General features: G+C 48.9%; 2 protein-coding genes and 1 non-coding gene across 8 annotated transcripts; 1 reads left to right on the top strand and 2 right to left on the bottom strand.

Annotated features, from left to right (window-relative positions):
• Nucleotides 1-322: 322 nt before the first annotated feature.
• Nucleotides 323-1252, bottom strand: Ucn (urocortin). Of its 2 annotated transcripts, none has more exons than XM_036170361.1 (2): nt 1158-1252; nt 323-893 (listed from the first exon to the last, which is right to left on the bottom strand). In XM_036170361.1, the coding sequence occupies exon 2, from the start codon at nt 878-880 to the stop codon at nt 512-514; it is 369 nt and encodes a 122-aa protein (XP_036026254.1). In that variant the 5' UTR covers nt 881-893; nt 1158-1252; the 3' UTR covers nt 323-511. The 2 variants fall into 2 exon arrangements, with proteins under 2 accessions (XP_036026254.1, XP_036026255.1); XM_036170362.1 differs by having other exon boundaries at nt 323-888.
• Nucleotides 1253-4129: 2877 nt separating this feature from the next.
• On the bottom strand, nt 4130-18301 carry Mpv17 (mitochondrial inner membrane protein MPV17). Of its 5 annotated transcripts, none has more exons than XM_036171371.1 (8): nt 18249-18301; nt 17683-17757; nt 9171-9286; nt 8853-8945; nt 8675-8770; nt 8444-8476; nt 8172-8224; nt 4130-4333 (listed from the first exon to the last, which is right to left on the bottom strand). In XM_036171371.1, the coding sequence occupies exons 2-8, from the start codon at nt 17750-17752 to the stop codon at nt 4264-4266; spliced, it is 531 nt and encodes a 176-aa protein (XP_036027264.1). In that variant the 5' UTR covers nt 17753-17757; nt 18249-18301; the 3' UTR covers nt 4130-4263. The 5 variants fall into 5 exon arrangements, with proteins under 5 accessions (XP_036027264.1, XP_036027267.1, XP_036027266.1 ...); XM_036171374.1 differs by having other exon boundaries at nt 17683-17754; nt 18249-18292; XM_036171373.1 differs by lacking the exon at nt 18249-18301 and adding an exon at nt 18163-18220.
• Trnaa-agc lies at nt 15820-15894 on the top strand. The gene has a single exon. It is a non-coding gene; the product is annotated as a tRNA-Ala (tRNA).
• Nucleotides 18302-20420: the final 2119 nt, after the last annotated feature.

Genomic DNA, 20420 nt, shown 5'->3' with positions numbered 1-20420 from the left:
CCGAGATCGTTTGAAGGGGAGGAGGTGAAATAATAAGCCCCCTCCCCGTGGACAACTCCTTTACATTAGAGGTGGACCCCTGAGCCTGAGACCTCGGAAAGGCGTCTGGGGTGGGATCTCAGGACCTCTGAGTTCCGGGATTTGGACGTGCTGGGGGAGGGGCGATGAGCCCCCAGGGACTTAACTGACAGACAGCCTTCCTCTCCCACCCCACTTAGCATGCTGTGTCTCCTACTGGTCTGGGGAGCACCAATCCCCCCAAATTTCCCACCCTTCTATACTTGCCGGTGCGCCCCCCACCCCCACGACAAAAGATAGAGGCTAAGCTCTTGGGCAGTTTTATTATTTTTTTTTAAAAAAAATAGCCACGCAGAGTGCTCAGGGTGACTCTGGGCAGCGCTGCACCACGGGACTGAGCCAGCTTCGGTCGTGCGCGCTCCAGCCCCGCGGTAGGTAAGGGAAAGGGTCGAGCCTTTCGGGGTGTGTGGGGGGTGACCCCACACCGGGCGGATCACTTGCCCACCGAGTCGAGTATGATGCGGTTCTGCTCTGCGCGCTCGCGCTGACTCTGTGTCCGGGCCAGCTCCAGCAGGGTCCTCAGCAGGTGGAAAGTGAGGTCAATGGACAGCGGAGGGTCGTCCCGTCGCTGCCGCTCGCCCGCGGACCCCGATCCTCCGGCGAGGCGCGGGAAGCGCTCGGCTAAGAGCAAGAGGAGCGCGCGGGCGCCGCCGCCCTGATTCCGCGCCCCGGGGCTCCATCGCAGATTCGGATCCTGGACCCCGGTCGCCGCAGTCGCAGGGCTCCACTGGCTGCTCCCGGGGCGCAGCTGTGCCAGGAGCAGCAGAGCCACTAGGAGCGCAGCGCGTCCCCTCTGCCTCATGGTGCCACCTGCCCTGGACACACAGGGGCAGCAGAGGGTGAGGTGCGCTTGGAGCAGCCTCAGGTGACACGAGCCCCTTCGCGCGCACGCCCAGTGCCCCCGCTGGGACCCTCCAGCTGTTGCCTGGTGTCCACAGCCTGCCCACCAGCCCCAGCCGCTGCACCGGTCCAGTTCCCCCGCCCCTCTCCCTCCTTCCCTCCCGGCGGGTCGCATTGGGTGGGCTGAGTGCAGAGTCTTGGTGCTAAGGGAGTCTGGATCGTTGCTCCGAGCCACTCACAGGTTGTCGGAGTGTCTGCCCGGTGTAAGATGGAGCTCCAGTCTCTGTCCCCCGGGACGGGCTGAAGACGCCTTGGGGAGCACGGGGTCTGTCCCGGGACCGCCGCCAGCCTTATATAGCACCAGGACAGCTCCGACTGACGTCAGCGAAGAACACGAACTGATTGTAGAAGCAATGACAGCGGCAGCTTCGAGTCCAGCAGCTTCCAGCCCCCAGAGGGGCGCGCATCCTGACAATAGGCTCCGTGTCCCTGGAGCTAGTTTTGGAAGCACCCTGGCTGTAGAGGAGGGAGAAGCCGGCTGAGGCATAAAGATTGCTCTTTCCGGATGCAGAGTTCTTCCCTCACACAGAATAGAGTGTGTCTCCAGAACAGGCTAGTCCGAGGTTTTCCCTTCTCCAGGAACAAGAAGTGGGCAGGACCGTGGAGCTGTCCGTGGTACTGAATTTATCCGCAGCCGAGAATCTAGCCAGAAGCTCTGGGGAGAGTGCTGTGCTGCTTAGACACAGTCCCCAGGCCGGCTACCGGGTCCCCAAACTGAGATCAGGGATGCTCTGCCAGCAGGGACTCGACCGACACAGTGCCACCCAAAGGCCCGCCGCCTCAATTGGTCTGTCAGGATTCTTGACCATCTTACAGAGGCAGAATCTAAAATCTACAGGTGTCAGATTGTGAATGACAGAACAGGGTGTTTGGCTGTCAGAACTTAACGCACCAATCTATCCTGAGTTTGACAAAGTTAGCTTTTTTCCTGGGAGCCACAGAAACAGTGCTATTATACCTTTTTTACCTTCTAGTTAAGATCACTAGGTAGGAAGTGAGATTTGGGCCCAAATCTCTGCTTTGCCATCAACTCATGGTGTGATTGGGTTCCTCACTTCTGGAACCGTTAGTGTCTATCTTTGTAGATGAAGGCCAGGCTTGATCAGACTCTGCTTCTTTCCAGTTATAGACATGTCTGTAGTCTTCCGAAGGGTTTTATCCATGACTTCTGCAGACTCCAGATAATAATGTATTTGTGCCAGGCGGTGCCTTTAATCCCAGCACTCGGGAGGCAGAGGCAGGTGGATCTCTGTGAGTTCGAGGCCAGCCTGGTCTACCAAGTGAGTTCCAGGACAGGCACAAAGCTACACAGAGAAACCCTGTCTCGAAAAACCAACAACAACAAAAAATGTATTTGTTCCTGTGCCCGTAAAGACACCAAGAGGGTCTCAAAGGGTACTAGGACCCAGAAAAGTTAGAATGACAGACGTTCTAGGCTAGGGATGTCACTCAGTGTTAAGAGTACCTGACTAGCATGCACAAAGCTGCGTTCAATCCTGAACACTGGACAGAAAGATGTACCTATAGGAAGTGGGGATGAGCCGGGCAGTGGTGGTGAACACCTTTAATCCCAGCACTCGGGAGGCAGAGACAGGTGGATCTCTATGACTTAGAGGCCAGCTTGGTCTACAGAAGAAGTTCCAGGACAGCCAGGGCTACACACTGAAATATTGTCTCAACAAACTAACTAACAACAAAGTGGGGATGAGTACTAATTGTTGGGCTATGGGTGTAAAGTTGGCAAGGTCATACAAGTATTTGTGGAATACATGCAATGTGGTAGGAATAAGCATAGTCATGCTATATAATAACCTTTTAGTCAATGATGACAACTTTTTTTTCCTTCTGAGACAGGGTTTCTCTGTGTAGCTTTGCACCTTTCCTGGAACTCACTTTGGAGACCAGGCTGGCCTCTAACTCACAGAGATCCGCCTGGCTCTGCCTCCCGAATGCTGGGATTAAAGGCAATGATGACAATTTTTACAATGGTGGCTTCATATAATTACAACAGAGCTGAAACATTGCTACCACCTAGCAACATTAGCTGTCATGACATTTTAGTTCATTATTCATGTATTTGGGATGATGCTGGTGGAGACAATCTATGCTGGCAGTAACATGGAAGTATAGCTTGTGCCATTATGTACAGTATGTGCAACTTAATGATAAATGAAATGTTGCTGATTTATGAATTTGCTATATCTATCATTACTTTAGAATGTTCTACATATGAAAAAAAAGCTCCCTGTAAAACAGTATGCCATGTCACAGTGGCAGCAGGAAGATACATCTCATGTTTTCTGCATCTCACTGCACTCAGAGGCCATGTTAAGCACCTGACTGTTGCTATCTGTGCAAGTACATTCTATGATGTGTACACAAGGACAACATTGTTAAAGGACATAATTATCACAGTGTGTGCCCATCAGTAAGTGCCAGAGTGAGAGACAATGGTTTTTTGTTTTTGTTTCTTTTTTTTAATTAAGAATTTTTTTCATTCATTTTACATACCAATCAAAGATCCCCCTCTTCTCTCCTCCAGGCCCCCAGCCTCCACTCACAATGCATCCCCACTCCCTCCCACAAGAAGGCAAGGCCTCCCATGTGAAGGCACATTCAGTAGAGGCAAGTCCAAGCCCTTCCCCTGACTCAAGGCTGCTCGGACTAGAGATGGATTCTGACCCTACCACCAGGGGGCCTCCCTCAAAGAGAGAGAAGAGGGATTCTATGAGCGAGTGCATTAGGATCATGATGGGGAAACATGCAAAGAAGACCAAACCAATCTAGAGGGAATTCATGAAAGTTGGATCAGTGGCTGTGGAGCCTGCATGGGACTGGACTAGGCCCCCTGCATGGTGAGAGAGACAATGTTTTAAAGGTCTTAGTGATTTCAAAAGCAGTTACATTTTTAGAGTGAAATGTGCCATTTCAGAGTGGTGATTCTATCCTGATCAGCAACTCCATACCATGGAAACAGACTGTTTTTGTAAGAAAGCCTTTATTTTATGCTTTGTTATGAGTAAGTAATTGGTGTGTATGTGCGTACAAGTGCAGGTACTTCAGAGACCAGAAGACATCAGATCTCCTGGGACTTGGGTCACAGGTGGTTGTGAGCCACCTAATGTGGCTGCTGGGAACCAAACTTGGGTCCTCTGTAGAGCAGTCTGTGCTCTGAATAGGTGAGCCACCTCTCCAGTCCTGGTGTACTCTCTTTGAGGATACTGTCCAAGCATTCCAGGGTGAGGGTGCATTAGTATAAGATGCAAGCCATGAAACCAGGCAGGCTTAGAGCTGATGTGCCTTCCAGGATAGGTAGGAGTTCCAGATGATGGCAACACACTGGACAACGGCCAACCTAGGGAACAGGACACTGGCATGAAGAGGAGAATGGGCAGGATAGGAAAAGGATTTAGTCAGAAGTTGCAGGTTCGGGCCTCCTTCCATTGAGCCCCATGGAGGAGGGACTGTATAGTTTGGACCAGGGGACTACCAGTCCTGCTCGGAGCTCTGCCTCTCAGATGAAGGCCTCAAAGCTTAAATAACCCCACAGCTCACTCCTTTACTTATTAGTTTTGCATGTGTGTGTACGCATGCACATGGAATCCAGAGGACAACTTTGGGTCCACCATGTGGGTTCCAAGGAATGAGCTCAGGTCATCAGGTTGGCAGGAAAGGATCTTACCCACTGAGTCATCTCACTGGTCCACAAATGACTCGTCATCTGTGCTCTAGCTAGACCTTTCCAAATATATCTGTACACCTTATACCAGCCAAGATTTCACTTCCAAAAATAATGCACTACCTGTCATATAAAGTAGCCACATTCATTCATTCATTCATATCTATACACATCTGTCTATCTATCTATCTATCTATCTATCTATCTATCTATCTATCTATCTATCTATGTGATTTATTTATTCAATCTCAGGCTCTCATATAGTCCAGGCTAGTCTAGACCAAAGACAGTCTTGAACTCCTGATCCTCCTGCCTCTAGCTCTTTAGTGTTCTGGTAATAAGTATGCACCCTCATGCCTGGCCTTTTCAAAAGAAATTTATGTGCATTGGTGTTTTGTCTGCATATGTCTGTGTGAGAGTGTCAGAACATGGAGTTATAGACAGTTGTGAGCTACCATGTGGGTGCTGGGAATTGAACCCAGGTCCTCTGGAAGAACAGTTGGTACTCTATTTTTTTTAAGATTCATTTGTTTATTTTTTAATTTTTTCTGTTTTTTTTGTTTTGTTTTGTTTTGTTTTTTTGTTTTTTTTAGAGCTGAGGACTGAACCCAGGGCCTTGTGCTTGCTAAGCAAGCGCTCTACCATTGAGCTAAATCCCCAACCCTTCATTTGTTTATTATATACACAACATTCTGCCTGCAGGTGAGAAGAGAGTGCCAGATCTCATTACAGATGGTTGTGAGCCACCATGTGGTTGCTGGGAATTGAACTGAGGTCCTCTGGAAGAGCAGCCAGTGCTCTTAACCGTGAGCCATCTCTCCAGCCCCCAGTTGGTACTCTTAATCTTAACCACTGAGCCATGCCTGGCCTTTTACAGAAGACTCAAGTCTGGTTCCCAACACCCACAACTGACAGCTCACAACGGTCTGTGACTCCAGCTCCAGGGAATCCAATGCTGTCTTCTGGTGTTTGTACACCAGAAGTGGGTTTTTGTCTGTTTGTTGTTTGAGGCACGGTCTCACTATGTAGCCTTGGTTAGCCTGGAAACTCACAATACAGATCAGGTTGGCCTTGAATTCATAGAAAGCCAACAACTGTCTTTACCTCTGAGTGCTGGAACTAAAAAGGCATGTGCCACCCAGCAAAAAAAAATTTAAATCTTAAAAATAAATAAATAAATAAAAATCTTAAAATTTGTACTTATTTCGGGTGGTGGTGGCGCATGCCTGTAATCCCAGCACTTGGGAGGCAGAGGCAGGCAGATCTCTGTGAGTTCAAAGCCAGCCTGGTCTACAGAGCTAGATCCAGGACAGGCTCCAAAACTACACAGAGAAATCTTGTCTCAAAAAAACAAAAAACAAACAAACAAAAATTGTGCTTATTTTTAATTTATGCTATTTTATCTATTTCAATATATTTTATTTTTAAAATGGTTTTTGAAGAGCTGGAGAGATGGCTCATTGATTGAGAGACTTATCACTCTTTCAGAGGACCTGGGTTTAGTTCTTGGCACGAACATGGTGGCTCACAATGGTCTGTAAATTCAGTTCCAGGGTATCTGATGCCCTCTTCTGACCTCCCCGGGGCACCAGGCATACATGGGGTACACTTATACTTATGCGGGCAAGATATTCATATACAAATAAGTAAAAGTCTTTTTGAGACAGGACCTAGTGTGTCTCAGGAGGGTCCTGGACTCCTAATCTGCTTCTATCTCCTAAGTGCTGAGATACCAGCATGAGTTACTATGACTGGCCTAGAAAGGCCTACTTTGAAATAACCTTGCTCAAGCGTGGCGATATGTCTGTAATACCAGCATTCAGGTGACTGAGGTAGGACTGTAAATTTGAGCTTATCCTGGCTATTAAAACCTTGCATGAAAAAATTCACTAACTTTGTAGGTATACCTAATTGTACTATACTGTATCTTTGCTCAGATATTAAATCTAATTCATCCATGCAATAAATAGACCCAGTTTGTACTCATTCTGAACTTACTAGGAGTGAATAAGAATAAATCTAGGCTCTTTTATCTACTTGAAAAAAAACAAACAAAAAAACCTTGGTTTAGTTTTTTTTTTTGTTTGTTTTGTTTTTGTTTTTCAAGACAGGGTTTCTCAGTAGCTTTGTGCCTTTCCTGGAACTCACTCTGTAGACCAGGCTGGCCTCGAACTTACAGAGATCCGCCTGGCTCTGCCTCCCGAGTGCTGGGATTGAAGGTGTGCGTCACCACCGCCCCGGCTTTTGTTTGTTTTTTTAAGACAGGGTCTCTCTATGTATCGGCTGTCCTGGATCTCACTCTGCCTTCCTTTTTGTTTTTTTTTGTTTTTGTTTTTTTGTTTTCTTTTGAGCTGAGGATTGAACCCAGGGCCTTGCGCTTGCTAGGCAAGCACTCTACCACTGAGCTAAATCCCCAACCTGGATCTCACTCTGTAGACCAGGCTGGCCTCAAACTCACAGAGATCCACCTGCCTCTGCCTCCCGAGTGCTGGGGTTAAAAGCATGTGCCAAGATGACCTTGTTTTAGTGCTACCGAAGACTGATGTTTAGGATTTAGCTCACAAGTCTGTATTCTTTTTAGTTAGGCTATTTGTGTAACTGTCAAGCACATTACCTCTGAACAGTTGCATAATTTCCTGTGTTCTCAAGATCCCTAATTTTTCCAGCCTCCTTTGAATGCCACTCTTAAATTTTTTAATTTTAGATTTACTTATTTTTATGTTATATTTATGGGCATTTTATCTGCATGTATGTGTGTACAGTGTCCATGGAGGCCAGAATAGGGTGTCGAATCCTCTGGAATTAGAGTTACATACAGTAGTGAGCCACCATGTGGGTGCTGGGAATTGAACCTGGGTCCTCTGAAAGAGCAGCAAATCTCTTAATCACTGAACCATCCCTCCAGAAATTCTTTTTATTTATTATTATTATCATCATTATCATCATCATCATCATTATTATTTTGGTTCTTTAAGACAGGGTTTCACTATGTAACCTCGGCTGTCCTGGAATTCACTCAAACTCAGAGATCCACCTGCCTCTGCCTCCCAAGAGCTGGGATTAAAGGTGTGTGCCACCGCCACCTGGCTTTTTTTTTTTTTAATTGCAGTTTAGCAACAAGCTTTATTACTAGGACAAAATAATCTCCAAGGTGAACTAATGAGATAATGCTCCTACTTAGCATCTGAGTCTACCTTTCTGTCTAACGTAGGCCTCCTTGTTCCACCTCCAGGCACTGTCCCTGCAGACGAGCCACCTAACACGGAACTCAGGTGGGATGGAAAAAGCATTGTGGGAGCCAAAGCCTTCCAGGGGAGCTGACAGGTCAGCCAGGGGCACTCTAAGATGGTCTCTATAAAGGATCAAAGGTTTTAAATGAAATGCTGGAGACCGTGAGGAGGCCGGACCAGGACACAGTGAGATGACTGATGTCCTAAAGTAAGCCAAGGATGAGATGTCTCCAACTGGGAAATGGAGATCTTCCTTCAAGGGTGGGGTAGGAAATCTGTCATACCTGTAATGCAGGGGGACCAGGTAGAAGTTGGCTAACTGCACAGCAGGCCAGAGCTATAAGGAGAAAATGTGAAGGTCAGTGGGTGCCCAGATTCCCCATCCAGCCTGGCCCCACTCCACACAAGAAAAGGCTGAAGGTGGGTGTTTCAAGGTACCCATGTGGGGAACGGGAGAGTGATCCTAATAGAGAGATTCCTATGCTATGAGGGCCCCAACCTCAGGGCACTTCTGGACTAAAGGACGCAGAACGGCTGGTGAGGGGTCAACTCTTACGTAGTAGTTGGTGATGAGAGCATCAGGGTAGTCCTGCAAAGACGGAGGAAACAGTTAACACTCACATATCGAAGTAGCTGCCACATGCCTGCATGAAATCACACACAGACACTGTTCCGAGAATACACTCCTGCCCCAATGCCCCTCAGCTCCTTTCCTCGAACCCTTAACATCATTTACACCGGCCTCCTCCCTTGGGGCAGCCAGCCTGCTAGCCAGAGAGCCACTTACCCGCTTTAGTTTGGCCCAATTGTCCTGGGCTGACATTCCGTTGAGTACCCCTACCAGGGGGAGGAAACAGCCTAGAAAACACGGGGCAAAGATGCCCTAGAGAAGAGGAACCAAGTGAGAGCTGAGTGCCAGAGCTCCAGCCAGGCTCTCCTCCCCGACTCCCACTTCCCTAGCTCACCTGATCTAACAACATCTTCTTCAGTGCGCCCACCTTGGTGGTGCCGGGGATAAGGCGGTCCAAAACCCTATACCAGCCTCCGACTACAGGGCCCTAGGATCAAAAAATAGGGCAGCAGGGTACAGTGACGGACCCTTGGCTTCTGTGGCACCAAGCTCCTCCCCAAGACAGCAGAAACCAAATCCAGAGGAAGGCAGACTCTAAGAGGAACAGAGGGCGCAGGCTGGCCTCGGTGTGAGTGACCGATGGGCACTCCAGGGTGGCAGAGAATGATTTCCACTGCCCAAGGCCCCGTGGTCCCACTGTAAAAGAACTTACCACAAAGCCACAGCCCATGGACACCATGGTCAGGGTCCGGCCTGTCTGGTGTTCCTGGAGACCCCGCCTCTCCACCAGCTGCTGTGAGATAATGTCACCTAGGCCCATCAGTGACCCTGTGCAGGGTACACAGGTGTTATCAGGACATCTCCCAAAAGGTAAGTCTGTTGACCAAATGAGGCTCGGCACTCTGAGACCTGGGACTTCGTTCTGGCAAATGGCTAGCCCCTTCTTGCTGCCTTGAAGCCCTCTCCTCAAGGACGGGGTGACATCTCTCATGTATCCTACCAAAAACTGGCAGGGCATGTCTGGCATCCCAGCACTTGGGAGGCAGAGGTAGGAATGTTATGAGTTTGAGGCCAGCCTGGGCTGCATAGGGAGTCCCAGGCCAGTCAAGGGTACACAGTGAGACCACATCTTAAAACAAACAAACCAGGAAGGAAGAGGGGGCAGAGAAAGAGAGAGAGGGAGGGGGGGCACACAGAAAAACTCAGGAGGTGAGCAGGCCAGGATCTGTGAACATACAGTTAAGTTGTAAGGGAACCAGGGCTGAAACCCAGATTGAAGAAAGGAAATCTAAATCTATGGCTAAGACCTGCAGAGACCAGAATTGAAAGGGCCTCCCAGAACATTCCATCTAAACTTTTATTCTAGAGGTGTGGGAATGAAGGTCCATGATTTCATATAGCTGGTAACAGAGAACCAGGTAGCTTGACTCCTAGACACCATTCTTTTGAGGACCCCCAAAGACTAACAGACTCTGTGTGGGAGAATAAAAAAAATAGTCTCTACTTCCTGCAAGCTCAAAGCTAGACTCTAACCAATGTCTTTTGCTTTGGTCTTAGGGGGTCTTTATTGACAGATAATAGTATGGATAACTTTCTAAAATGTGCTCAAACAGTGCCAGAGAAGACGTTGACTTGTTTTGATAATAAGAGCCTCCTCCCCAAGGCAGAGCCCTGGCCACCGATTACACACACAGGAAGACAAGCCCAGACTCTCCTTTCACACCGTGAGTTGGCTATTAGACTTAGAGCCATTTCCCCTCAGACCTCTGCCCCTGCTTCTCCTCCCCTAACTGCATAGACGCCCACTCCTAGAAGCCAAGACAGAATTGGAATCATCACTATTTAAAGCTTCCAGCTTGTCATGACGGCGTGATGATTTCTAATAAACAGTCACAGGGACGCTTGGGAGTGACCGGATGATCTCCAGCTCTCCCATCCACCTCACTGAGTAATGAGAGTCCCCTCTAGCCCCGGAGCCACCACTGTCCCCATGCCCTCAATTAGCACTGGGCAAACACATCCTTCAACCCCATTCCTTGGTCTAGAGCTGGCTCTGACGTCCATGCTGGCTGCACATACAGCTCTGTTCTCCCCCACAGCCTCTCCTACAGCACTTCCTCAGACCAACCTAGTCAGAGGCGGCTGGGGAAAGCTAGGAGCTAGAACTGGTGATGGGCAACCCTAGGTCACCCAGATGGCTGGCCATCAGGCAGTTCTTCCTCTGAGCATCCCATCAAGTCTGTGCTGCCTTTCCCACGCCCACCAATCACCCCCAAACAGTCAGGACTGGTCTTCCCAAGGGCAAGGTCAGAATTCCTAGAGGTTGGGGGTAGGTGGCCAGAGTAGACTCCTAGACATGTTTGTTGTCATCCCCACACATAACCAAGCCCCAAATAGGTGCTCAGGAAATGGTCAAACAAAAACCTACAGCCCCAAACAACCAGATTGCCTGGGGGAAAGGAACAAAGAACTCTAAGATCAACCTGAAGAATTGTGTCAGGCACCATGTGTTAGGGTGTTAGGGAACCCAGAGTGTGCTCCCTGTCAGTTACACTTCCCTCAGCCCCACTGCCTCCCAGTGTGTGGCCATCAGCTGTGTGCTCGGGGCTCTCTTCAGGACTATGCATAAAGGGGAAAAATGACCCTAAGAAGGCTGAAGGCATTTGGGAAATGAAGGAACAAACGTCCACTTTGATAAGATGGTGACAATTCACAAAGGACTCAATTAGTCCTCACAAAAGGCCTGGGAAGTAGGTAGCCACAGGTCCATCTAACTAAGGAGTCTTTGAAAGATGGAGTGACCTAGTAAGGAGCAGAGTTTGGATCAACTCAGGCCAGGGGAGCAAGGCCAGAGCATAGGCAGAAGCAGGCTCAGAGACCACAGGCTACCCTATCCAAGTAATGTCTAAAAGATCCACATAGGGAAGAAGTGTCCTGAGCAGGCACAGTGGCACATGCCTGTAACCTCAGCTCTTGGGAGGCAGAGGCACAAGGATTGTTTCAAGCTCAAAGAGAGCATGGTCTACATGATGAGTTCTAGGCCTGACAGGGCTATGTGGTAAGACCTTGTCTCAAGCAAAACCAAATAAAAAAAATAGAAAAACAAATCAGAGGCTGGAGAGATGGCTCGGTGGTTAGTTATTAGCATTTGTTGCTCTTGCAGAGGAGCTGGGTTTCATTCCCACATGGCAGCTGATGACCATTTGTTTTTGTTTTTTTTTTGAGCTGAGGATCGAACTCAAGGCCTTGTGCTTGTTAGGCAAGCACTCTATCACTGAGCTAAATCCCCAACCCATGACGACAAATTTCTAAGTCCAGTTTCAGATGATCTATTGGCCTCTTCTGGTCTCTAGGGACATTAGGCACAGTTTTGATGGACACACATACATGTAGGCGCATCCACACTTAGGAACACGAAAAAGCTTACTATGTACTCATGCACTTCTGTATTATCCCCAGACTATTCCCTCTGTTCCTTGTTACCCATAGGGAGGGCAGGCAGCAATATTCTGAGAAAATTGAGATGTGTGTATTTCCTCTCTTCATGACTTATCAATAGTTATACAAACTAAAGGCAGAACTGTAATGAAAACCAATTTCCCAATGCCATGGGCCTGGAAGCCTTCAGCCATTGAAAAAGGGCTGCCTATGGTGTCCTGGTGTCCACAAGAGTGAGTGGAAGTCCCCTCTCATAGGTTGTTTGGAGGGGTGAGTCCCTGGCATATTGATGATGGGTAGCCCATATGTGTTTGTACTTAGACCATCTGATTCCGGGGTGGCAGGGATGGGGAAGGACTCACCCTTTCGTTAAAGTGTGTCCATTATATGATGCATGTGGACTGCAGCTCCTGATTGCTTAGGGTACTTGGATAAACTTCCTTTGGGGAGGTGGAAGGAACCTGTACAGGACTCTCAGACAGTCATTGTATGGGGCTTGTGACTTCTTTCGCAGTAAGAGTAGGGAGCAAAGCTGGTGTGTGTGAGCACTGTCTGAGTATCCCTGAGCCTGATCCTTTGAGTCTAGGTCCCAGACTACAACTATTAAGTCTGAGGCTGAACTAGGTGACATGCCATCTTCAGAGCAATGAAGTGAGGAGGGACTCTGTAGGCCCACCCAGGTCTGTTCATTTCTGACATTAACAGTATCCTGAAGCTTGTCTTCTGTTCATAGGAGATTGTGGCCACTGGACCTGCAACAACTCCAGGAGAGCCGAAGACTTTGGTCCACGCCAAGAGCAAGGCCTGCATTCCTGGCCCAAGTGAGCCTTCATCAGGAAGGACTCAAACATCCAAACCCTTTCCTGCTGTCTCCAGCTCAGAACCCAAACACCCGATATCTGGTTAGCCGGGGTGGCATAGTGATCTGGCTCCTCTCTCCTTGGATTTCAGAGTCGGAGTGGGAAGTCTCAAAACACATCATGTCCAGAGTCCTGGTGGGCCAGGGTGAGAGGCTGCTGGGCAGTGGTGTCCCAAAACCAAGCTGGGCACAGAGCCTAGTGAGTAGACACTGGTTCTGAGTATGACATCATGCCTCTGGGCAGACGCCAGTTCTCATTCGTCACTCCCCACTGGGTGGGGGAGGATGTTTGGCTCTGGACACTAATCTACTTGAGACCATCCCCTGCCCATCAACGGAAAAGCCCCAACCTGCTCACCCTCTTCCAAGGCATGAGTAGAGCCAAATCTCCTGCTTCCCTTTGTTCCTACACTTGCTTTTGGAAAGAGTCTCATGTGCAAAAAATGAAGTGTTGACGGAAGATGAGATGCAGATGGGCAGGAAGTGGCTTCCTGGAATGAGAGGAAGCCTCCCTCTAAATATAGGAGGTGGGGTCTGCAGGGAAAGCTATTCCCGGCACTGAACCAGAAGTGCTGCTGACTAAGTAAGGGGCCTCCTCGCTGGTGCAGGAGCTTGACCTGAGCCAGATCCTGGGGCAGCTGAAGCTCCATTGAGAAGGGAAGCATATTCCCTGGCATGGGTCTAAGTGCTCAGCTCACTCCTGTCCACAAGTATCCTGTTGAAGAAAATGAGACAAAATGCCCAGTCCTGCGGCTTCTCATGGTTAAATTCAGCTGGGTTGATACTCAGTGTCCTGAGACCCCAGTAACTCAAGTACAGGGCTCGAGTACAGGAAGCAATGCCCAGATTCTAATGCCAGGTCTAGAACTGTGCGTGTGACACCTAAACACACGTCATACCCTGCTTATGCCTCTGTTTCCCTTTCTGCAGCACCAAGGTCCCTGAGACTCACATTCTGGCTTAATTCAGGTCCCAAGGAAATCTGCCTGCAGTTTAGCTGCTCGGGTGGCCTGCAGTAGATGGACCTGGGCCCTGGGCTCTGGGCCCACTGGAGACTGGAACAGCCCTCCAGAAAGGAAGGGGTGAAGCTGACTCAGACTGCAGAACACACAGTCAACCTTTCCCCCAGGCTGCCCTGGTCGTGACTCTGGCTTGGCCCAAAAGTGGTGCATTGGCCACTTCCGCTGAACCACTGCAGATCTTGATTCCCCTGCCTCCTGCTCTAGTCATGACTGCAGCTGAAACAGATGGCTTCCTTCAGGCCCATCATACCCAGGGTCTCACTGTTAATGTCTTTGGGACCCACCACACATGTGAAAAGGAAGTAGAGGAGCTGAGTGTTCCCTGGGGTAAAATGCTGACCAGTGTGGGAGGGAAGCCAGTGGATTAAGGCCTCTTCTCCAGAAATAACTATTCATCCCATAAGGCAATTCAATTTGCTTTTTAGTCAGTTCCAAGGTATGGAGCCCAAGAAGCCCTGAAGGGCAGCTGATTTAATAATGCACCTTCATACTCACTCTCTCTTTTGCCCTCAGGAGGGATTGCATTCTAACCTGTACATAAGCTTCAGGCTCTGCTGCTCGGAAGCCCAAGGCTAAAATAATTATCCATAAGCTGGGCATGGTGCACATCTATGATCTAGGCACTTAAAAGGCTGAAGTAGGACTGATGAGTTCAAGGCTAGCCTTAGCAACACAGTAAGTTTAAGGCAAGACTGAGCTTCACAGTGAGATTTTGTTGAAAATAAACAGCCTTGGGCTGGAGAGATGGTTCAGAGGTTAAGAGCACTGGTTGCTCTTCCAGAGATCATGAGTTCAATCCCCAGCAACCACATGGTGGCTCACAACCATCTAAAATGAGATCTGGTGCCCTGATCTCATATATGCAGGCATACATGTATGTATAACGAATAAATAAATAACCAGCCCTGGCAACACTTGGGAGGCAAAGACAGGTGGATCTCTGTGAGTCCCAGACCAGCCTGGTCTACACAGTGAGTTCCAGGACAACCAGGGCTACACAGTGAGACCCTGCCTCAAAATAAACAAACAAATAAATATATAAATGGGGAATAACTAAAAGATACTTTAACATGTTCAGATTTAGGGAAATTGGAACAAACCCAGCCCAAACCCCTCTATAAAAAGAGAGGAGTCTGCTATACATGGGGCTGCCAATAATCATAATAAGGGCCAGGTCCTTGAACCTTCAAGTTTACTGTATGTTAAAAAAAGTTCCGGGGTTGGGGATTTAGCTCAGTGGCAGATTGCTTGCCTAGCAAGTGTAAGGTCCTGGGTTCTATCCTCAGCTCAGAAAAAAAAAGTTCCAAGTTGGGCGGTGGTGGCGCACACCTGTAATCTCAGCACTCGGGAGGCAGAAGCAGGCGGATCTCTGTGAGTTCGAGGCCAGCCTGGTCTACAGAGTGAGTTCCAGGACAGGCACAAAACTACACAGAGAAAAACCTGTCTCAAAACAAACAAGTTCCAATCAGTTCCAGGAGAGAACTGATTTCATACATGTAACCCATGTGCTCAAACACACACACTATACATAATACAAAAAACAATAAAAGGCACAGGAGGACAGGCACATCGTCCAGAGAGCGCGTGCGTGCTAGCGTGTGTGAGAGGTGGTAGCTTCCATCTTCAGTACTGTGAGTAAACAAATAAATGACACTTTCTTAGCTGCTTCTCAGAGATAATTCCCCTAACTGACCTTTTAAGTTCTAATTGAGGAAACTGAGGCCCAGAAGTTTATTGACGTGGACTCTAATTAGGCAGCTACTAAGTGCTATGCTCTGAGATTCAGATCTTGGCCTTCTAGTTCCAAGTCTGAAATCTCTGTTGTGTTTCCCGGTGTGAGGGATCCCATGGGACCTCTGGAGCCACTGTGCTCAGAAAACAGTCCAAAATGGTGAGGTGAGCCAAGCCCACCCCTCTTATTTGTAGGTTGGTCCAAAGAGCCTGAGCAGTAAGGAAGGAAGTCTGGGAGAAATGTTAGCAGGCTACAGGGCCTCGGGACCAACAAGGATGCAGCAGTGTCAGGAGAAACAGACATATGAGGGGCTGGGGATTTAGCTCAGTGGTAGAGCGCTTGCCTAGCAAGCACAAGGCCCTGGGTTCGATCCCCAGCTCCAGAAAAAAAAAAAAAAAGACAGAAATAGACATATGAGGCCATGTAAAGAGCCTAGTACAGACACAGCAGATGCCCCAGTTAGCCCCACTTCTGCACCTGCACCCCTTGAAGCTTTAGTTCCTGTCTTTGTTGGCTACAGATCATCTAGGTAGGGAAACATGACTGTCCTTCCCTCTCTATTCTTGATGGCCGAAAGGGGGGACCTTTCTATCTGGCAGTCAGGGCCCCTGAGGGAATCTGAGGCTGGGCAAAGGGCCCAGAGTGTCAGTTCCCATCACAGCTACAGAGTCCAGTATGAGTCACCACACACGCAGCCAGGTGAGTCATGCGGGCTGGACACTCTGAGGACAAGAGGTGGATGGGCACAGGATGCTATCGAGGGGCTAGGGAGGAGTACAGGGGTCCACCTCCCGCCCAGTCATGTAGTGAGTGTAGTTTCTGATGCTCATGAAGGGCTATGCTGCTAACAGGACCGCCGAAGCCCACAGCCCTCCTTAGAATATGGGGTCTTTCTCCAAACACAGGCAAGGCATGTTTGTGACCCGATCCCCCGCTGCACTTCTCTGATGGTCAGAGGACTGATGATACTTCCCTGTCCTGGCCCCTCGTCCCAGCTAACCAGTGAAGGTGGGGACAGCTGCCACTTCATCACTTGGTGTGGAGTAAGAAGGCCCTGCTCAGTCCACTGTCTGATGACATGAATGAAGAAAAGCAAGACAATGACGTGGGCCAAGCTCAGCACAGTGCTCATCCAGGAGGCCGAGATGGGACTGCTGCAAGTTCAAGGTCGGCCTGGCTACATAGTGAATGCCAGGTCAGCCTGGGCTAGGGTGTGACTCTTGTCTTGAAATAAAAATGAAACAAAGAAGTGAAATATATGAACTGAGGAGAGGGACTCAAAGAGTCCGAAAGCTGAGTACTGACTCAGAAGCACTCAGTTTTAATACTATTTAAACTTCAGATACACGACTGCTTTGCACATTTCACAATAAAAAAATACTAAGGAAAATAAACTGGAGTAAGTTACTTCAGCACTTAGGAGTGCGATCGACTAACGTGGACTCCAGTAATCTAACTAACAGACCTTTGTGGGCCCCTATGACACAGTGTGTGTATGAATATGCTGGGCACACCATGCAATGTAAGAGGAAAACATTTAGCTTCTTAAAGTGGGCGGTTTCCTGGGGCAATGCTTTTAAGAATGGACTATTTATGCCAGGCAGTGGTAGCACACCCCTTTAGTCCCAATATTTGGGAGGGAGAGGCAAGTGGATCTCTAAGTTGAAGGCCAGCCTGATCTACAGAGTTCCAGGACAGCCAGGGTTACTCAGAGAAACCCCTGTCTTGAAAAACCAAAACCAAAAAAATAAAAAAAATTTTAAAAAAAGAAAAGAAAAGAAAGACTACTTAGGTACTTAGGTTTGTAGGGACTTTAAGGATTACTGGACAGAACCACGTGTCTCTCTCTCTTTTCACTTTTAAATTTTAAATTATGTGTGTGTGGAGTGGGTGTGCAAGTGAGTGTAGGTGCCCCAAGTGGCTGGAGGGGACAGATCTCCCTGGAGCTGGACGGAGTTACAGGTGGCTCTGAGCCACAGCAGGATGTGCTGATAAATTCTGCGCCATCTCTCTAGCGCCCTAGTGTGTTTATTTTAGGAATAGCTTTGGGACCTCGCCCTCCAAAACAGACTAATTCGAGGTGAGAGGAAGTCAACCCCTCCAGGGGGGCTAAAAGGAGGAAGTGGGTGCCGTAATGTGGGCCTCTTCCTCCTCAAATCCCAGAGACACTCACCAGCTGTCAGAACCTGGACTTTCCACGGATGTGCAGCCAGGGCCCTCTGGTATGCCCGCCAGAGTGCCATGCCTCCTGTCAAACAAGAGGACAAGTCACTCTCACTGGCCCTCCTCGCAGCAAAGAACACGCCCGCCGGTCTAACTCTACTTTCAGAACCCGCAAGCGACGGAGACCTCAGCAAGGCTGCTAACTGGGCGGTGTCCTGCCTCGCCACCTCTTTAGACAGCTGGAGAAGGGGCAGTCGGGCAACTTTAGAATTCCCGGAGGCTGCCCCTGCCACCCACCCGAACCCGGTCCTGAAGCGAGGCTGCCTGGGGCCTCCAGACCTGATCCGGGCACTCACGAGGTCAGGCTTACTCTGGCTCCATCCACAGTCTAGGTCCTCCCCCTACCCCAAGCAAACACGCTAAGTCCCCAAATCCAGACTCAGCTGGAACTAAACTGCATTCCGAGTGCAATTCCACACCGGAAATACACCATGATCTGGGGCTGGAGGTCACATGACTTGCAAGAGCTCGTAGCCCTCAGTGCTTCATACTGACGACCAAAAATCCTCCACTCACCTGAATGCTAGCAAAGCCTAGAACCCTCTCCCACGTGACAGGAGTTGGCCGAGACTTCCGTGCCGAGCCCCGCCCCTTCCGCCCGCACGCTGCTGTCGTTTGGACACTTGTAGTCCAGGAGGAATGACTGGGACCCTTGACACCCGTTGGAAGGTGGCTCAGCCGGCCACCCAGCGGGCAGCCCTTTTCGTAGACTACACCAAAGACCGGTGTGGGACCTGGTCTGTGCCTCCCTATACCTCGTCTGGTCCCGGGCTCCCAGGCTGTCAGAGGTCTGCACTGCCCCAGTCTCCCCGAGCTAGCTAGTCTGGACTCCCTTGTTTGAAAACTTCAATGTTGGACTCAGACTTGGTCTATTTTTGTGCTCCATACCAAAATGTTTTGTCTGAAATATCTTTTCCCACATGCAGGCGGTTTCCACAAGAACCACCCGCATAGCAGAACAGAGAGCCCAGTGCTAGCTCTCTAACAGGTGCTCAGCCTGTCATGAGTTTGTAAAATGATGGGCTTGCAGTGTGCCTCTCAGGACTCCCAAATTCTAGAGATAGGCAAGAGGGGACCCAATGGAGTTTTTTGTTTTAAATGTGTTTCTAGAGTTATTTTAAGCAAAGAGGCACACAACTGTATGAAAACCAGTTTAGGGAATCTAAGTCTCCTTCCAACCTTAACACCTTAAAAATGTATCCATTCTCACTCAGGTCTTTGAGAAAGCTCAACCTTTCTGTTCTCCATGTAGCTACTCCCAGCTCATTTACTCAATTTCTATCCGATTCCTGGAGGGTGGATCCTATTAGCTACTAGAGAATAAGGACTGAGTGCAATTCAGATTTCTGTGTACAGAACATGCTAAAGGAATTTACAGCAGATGCAGTAAGAGACCAAATGTGCAAGATTGAAGTGTTTTTGATCCAAATCTCAGTGCCAGTTTTTGGTAGTTATGTGACCTTATTCAGATTGCTTAACCTCTCAAAATTTAATGACTAAATAAAGGTCTATATCCCACAGAGCTCAGTAATGTATGAAAAGCACTCAAAACAGAGCAAATCTATCCATCCAGCCTTCTCCTCTGAAGCACATGGAGTCCCCGTCCTTGTCCACCCCCAACACTGAATAAATGCAAAAAGTTCCCTGGTGAAAACTGATCCGTTTTTGTTTTTTTTTGTTTGGAGGGGAGGGGATATGGGGGGTGGGACTGAATCAAGGGACTTGTACATGCTAAGCACACACTGTTCCACTGAGCTCTAAGCCCAGCCCTGAGATGGGACCTTGAAGGACGAACAGGGTTTAGGGGATGCTGAGAATTGACAACTGGAGAAGACAGCTAAGACACAGGGGAGAGCGAGCAGGAACAAGGGGTATAAAGCAGGTAACTGGGAAGGAAGGAAGAAAAGTGGGAAAAGCTTCACGGAAAAGGAAAAGGACAGGCAGGAAACATGGTCTACATTTCCTTCCGAGTTCAAGATGAGGGCTGACTCAACACAGGAGCAGGGCTCCCGGCACCAGCCTTTAGTGCCCACACCCCACCTCCTCCACCACTGAAGTAGGAAACATGGGTGTGCTGTGTCAAGGGGTTGCTCTGCAGGATGAGCCAGGCTTCTCTGCAATGGAAGGCACTTCTTTATTAGTTCAAAAGCAAGCCTGACACAGCCTGGGCTGGATCACAACAGAGTGGTACAATACTTGGCTCCGTCACCAACGTGGGCTGTGGTCCTTCTGCTGCATAAGGACCGGAGTTTCCTACAGGCCTGCTTCCTCTTCTGTACAGGAAGGGGACTGAACTACTGATGCTCTTCTGAGAGATTTTCTGGCATTTGACAAATCTTCTATACTACTCAGGCAGAAAGCTGTTCCCAGATATGACAGACCAGTGCTCTAAAGTCTAGATTTTGTTTCAGGCAATACTAATGTAGACTGCATCCCTTCCAAGAGGAAGCAGTGACCTGTTTGTTTCTATTTCCTAAGATGGTCTAACTACTTCCTCCCAAACCCCAGCCTGTACTGCGTGTCCCATGGCTGTGCTCTGGTGATCTCACATCACTGGGGCTGCCGGTGCTTTTGAGGCAGGATGGGTCATGTGAGGTGCAGCTACCCCCAAGAGGACTCTATCCAGATGACAATACATTATTGGGTTCTAAATACTTTCTATACAGAGTTTAAACATGTTTAATACGT

Source organism: Onychomys torridus, chromosome 21, assembly GCF_903995425.1.
Source record: "Onychomys torridus chromosome 21, mOncTor1.1, whole genome shotgun sequence".
Lineage (NCBI taxonomy): Eukaryota > Metazoa > Chordata > Mammalia > Rodentia > Cricetidae > Onychomys > Onychomys torridus.
This window is presented reverse-complemented; position numbering and strand designations above follow the sequence as displayed.

What these genes read in the sequence shown, in the direction of transcription:
- Ucn (XM_036170361.1), bottom strand. Translation starts at nt 880, where the DNA reads ATGAGGCAGAGGGGACGCGCTGCGCTCCTAGTGGCTCTGCTGCTCCTG.
- Mpv17 (XM_036171371.1), bottom strand. Translation starts at nt 17,752, where the DNA reads ATGGCACTCTGGCGGGCATACCAGAGGGCCCTGGCTGCACATCCGTGG. An exon ending in CTCTCATCACCAACTACTAC is followed by an intron (nt 8,225 to 8,443) that starts GTAAGAGTTGAC and finishes TTCTCCTTATAG; the next exon opens with CTCTGGCCTGCTGTGCAGTT. An exon ending in CTGGTCCCCCTGCATTACAG is followed by an intron (nt 4,334 to 8,171) that starts GTATGACAGATT and finishes CCTGTTCCCTAG; the next exon opens with GTTGGCCGTTGTCCAGTGTG.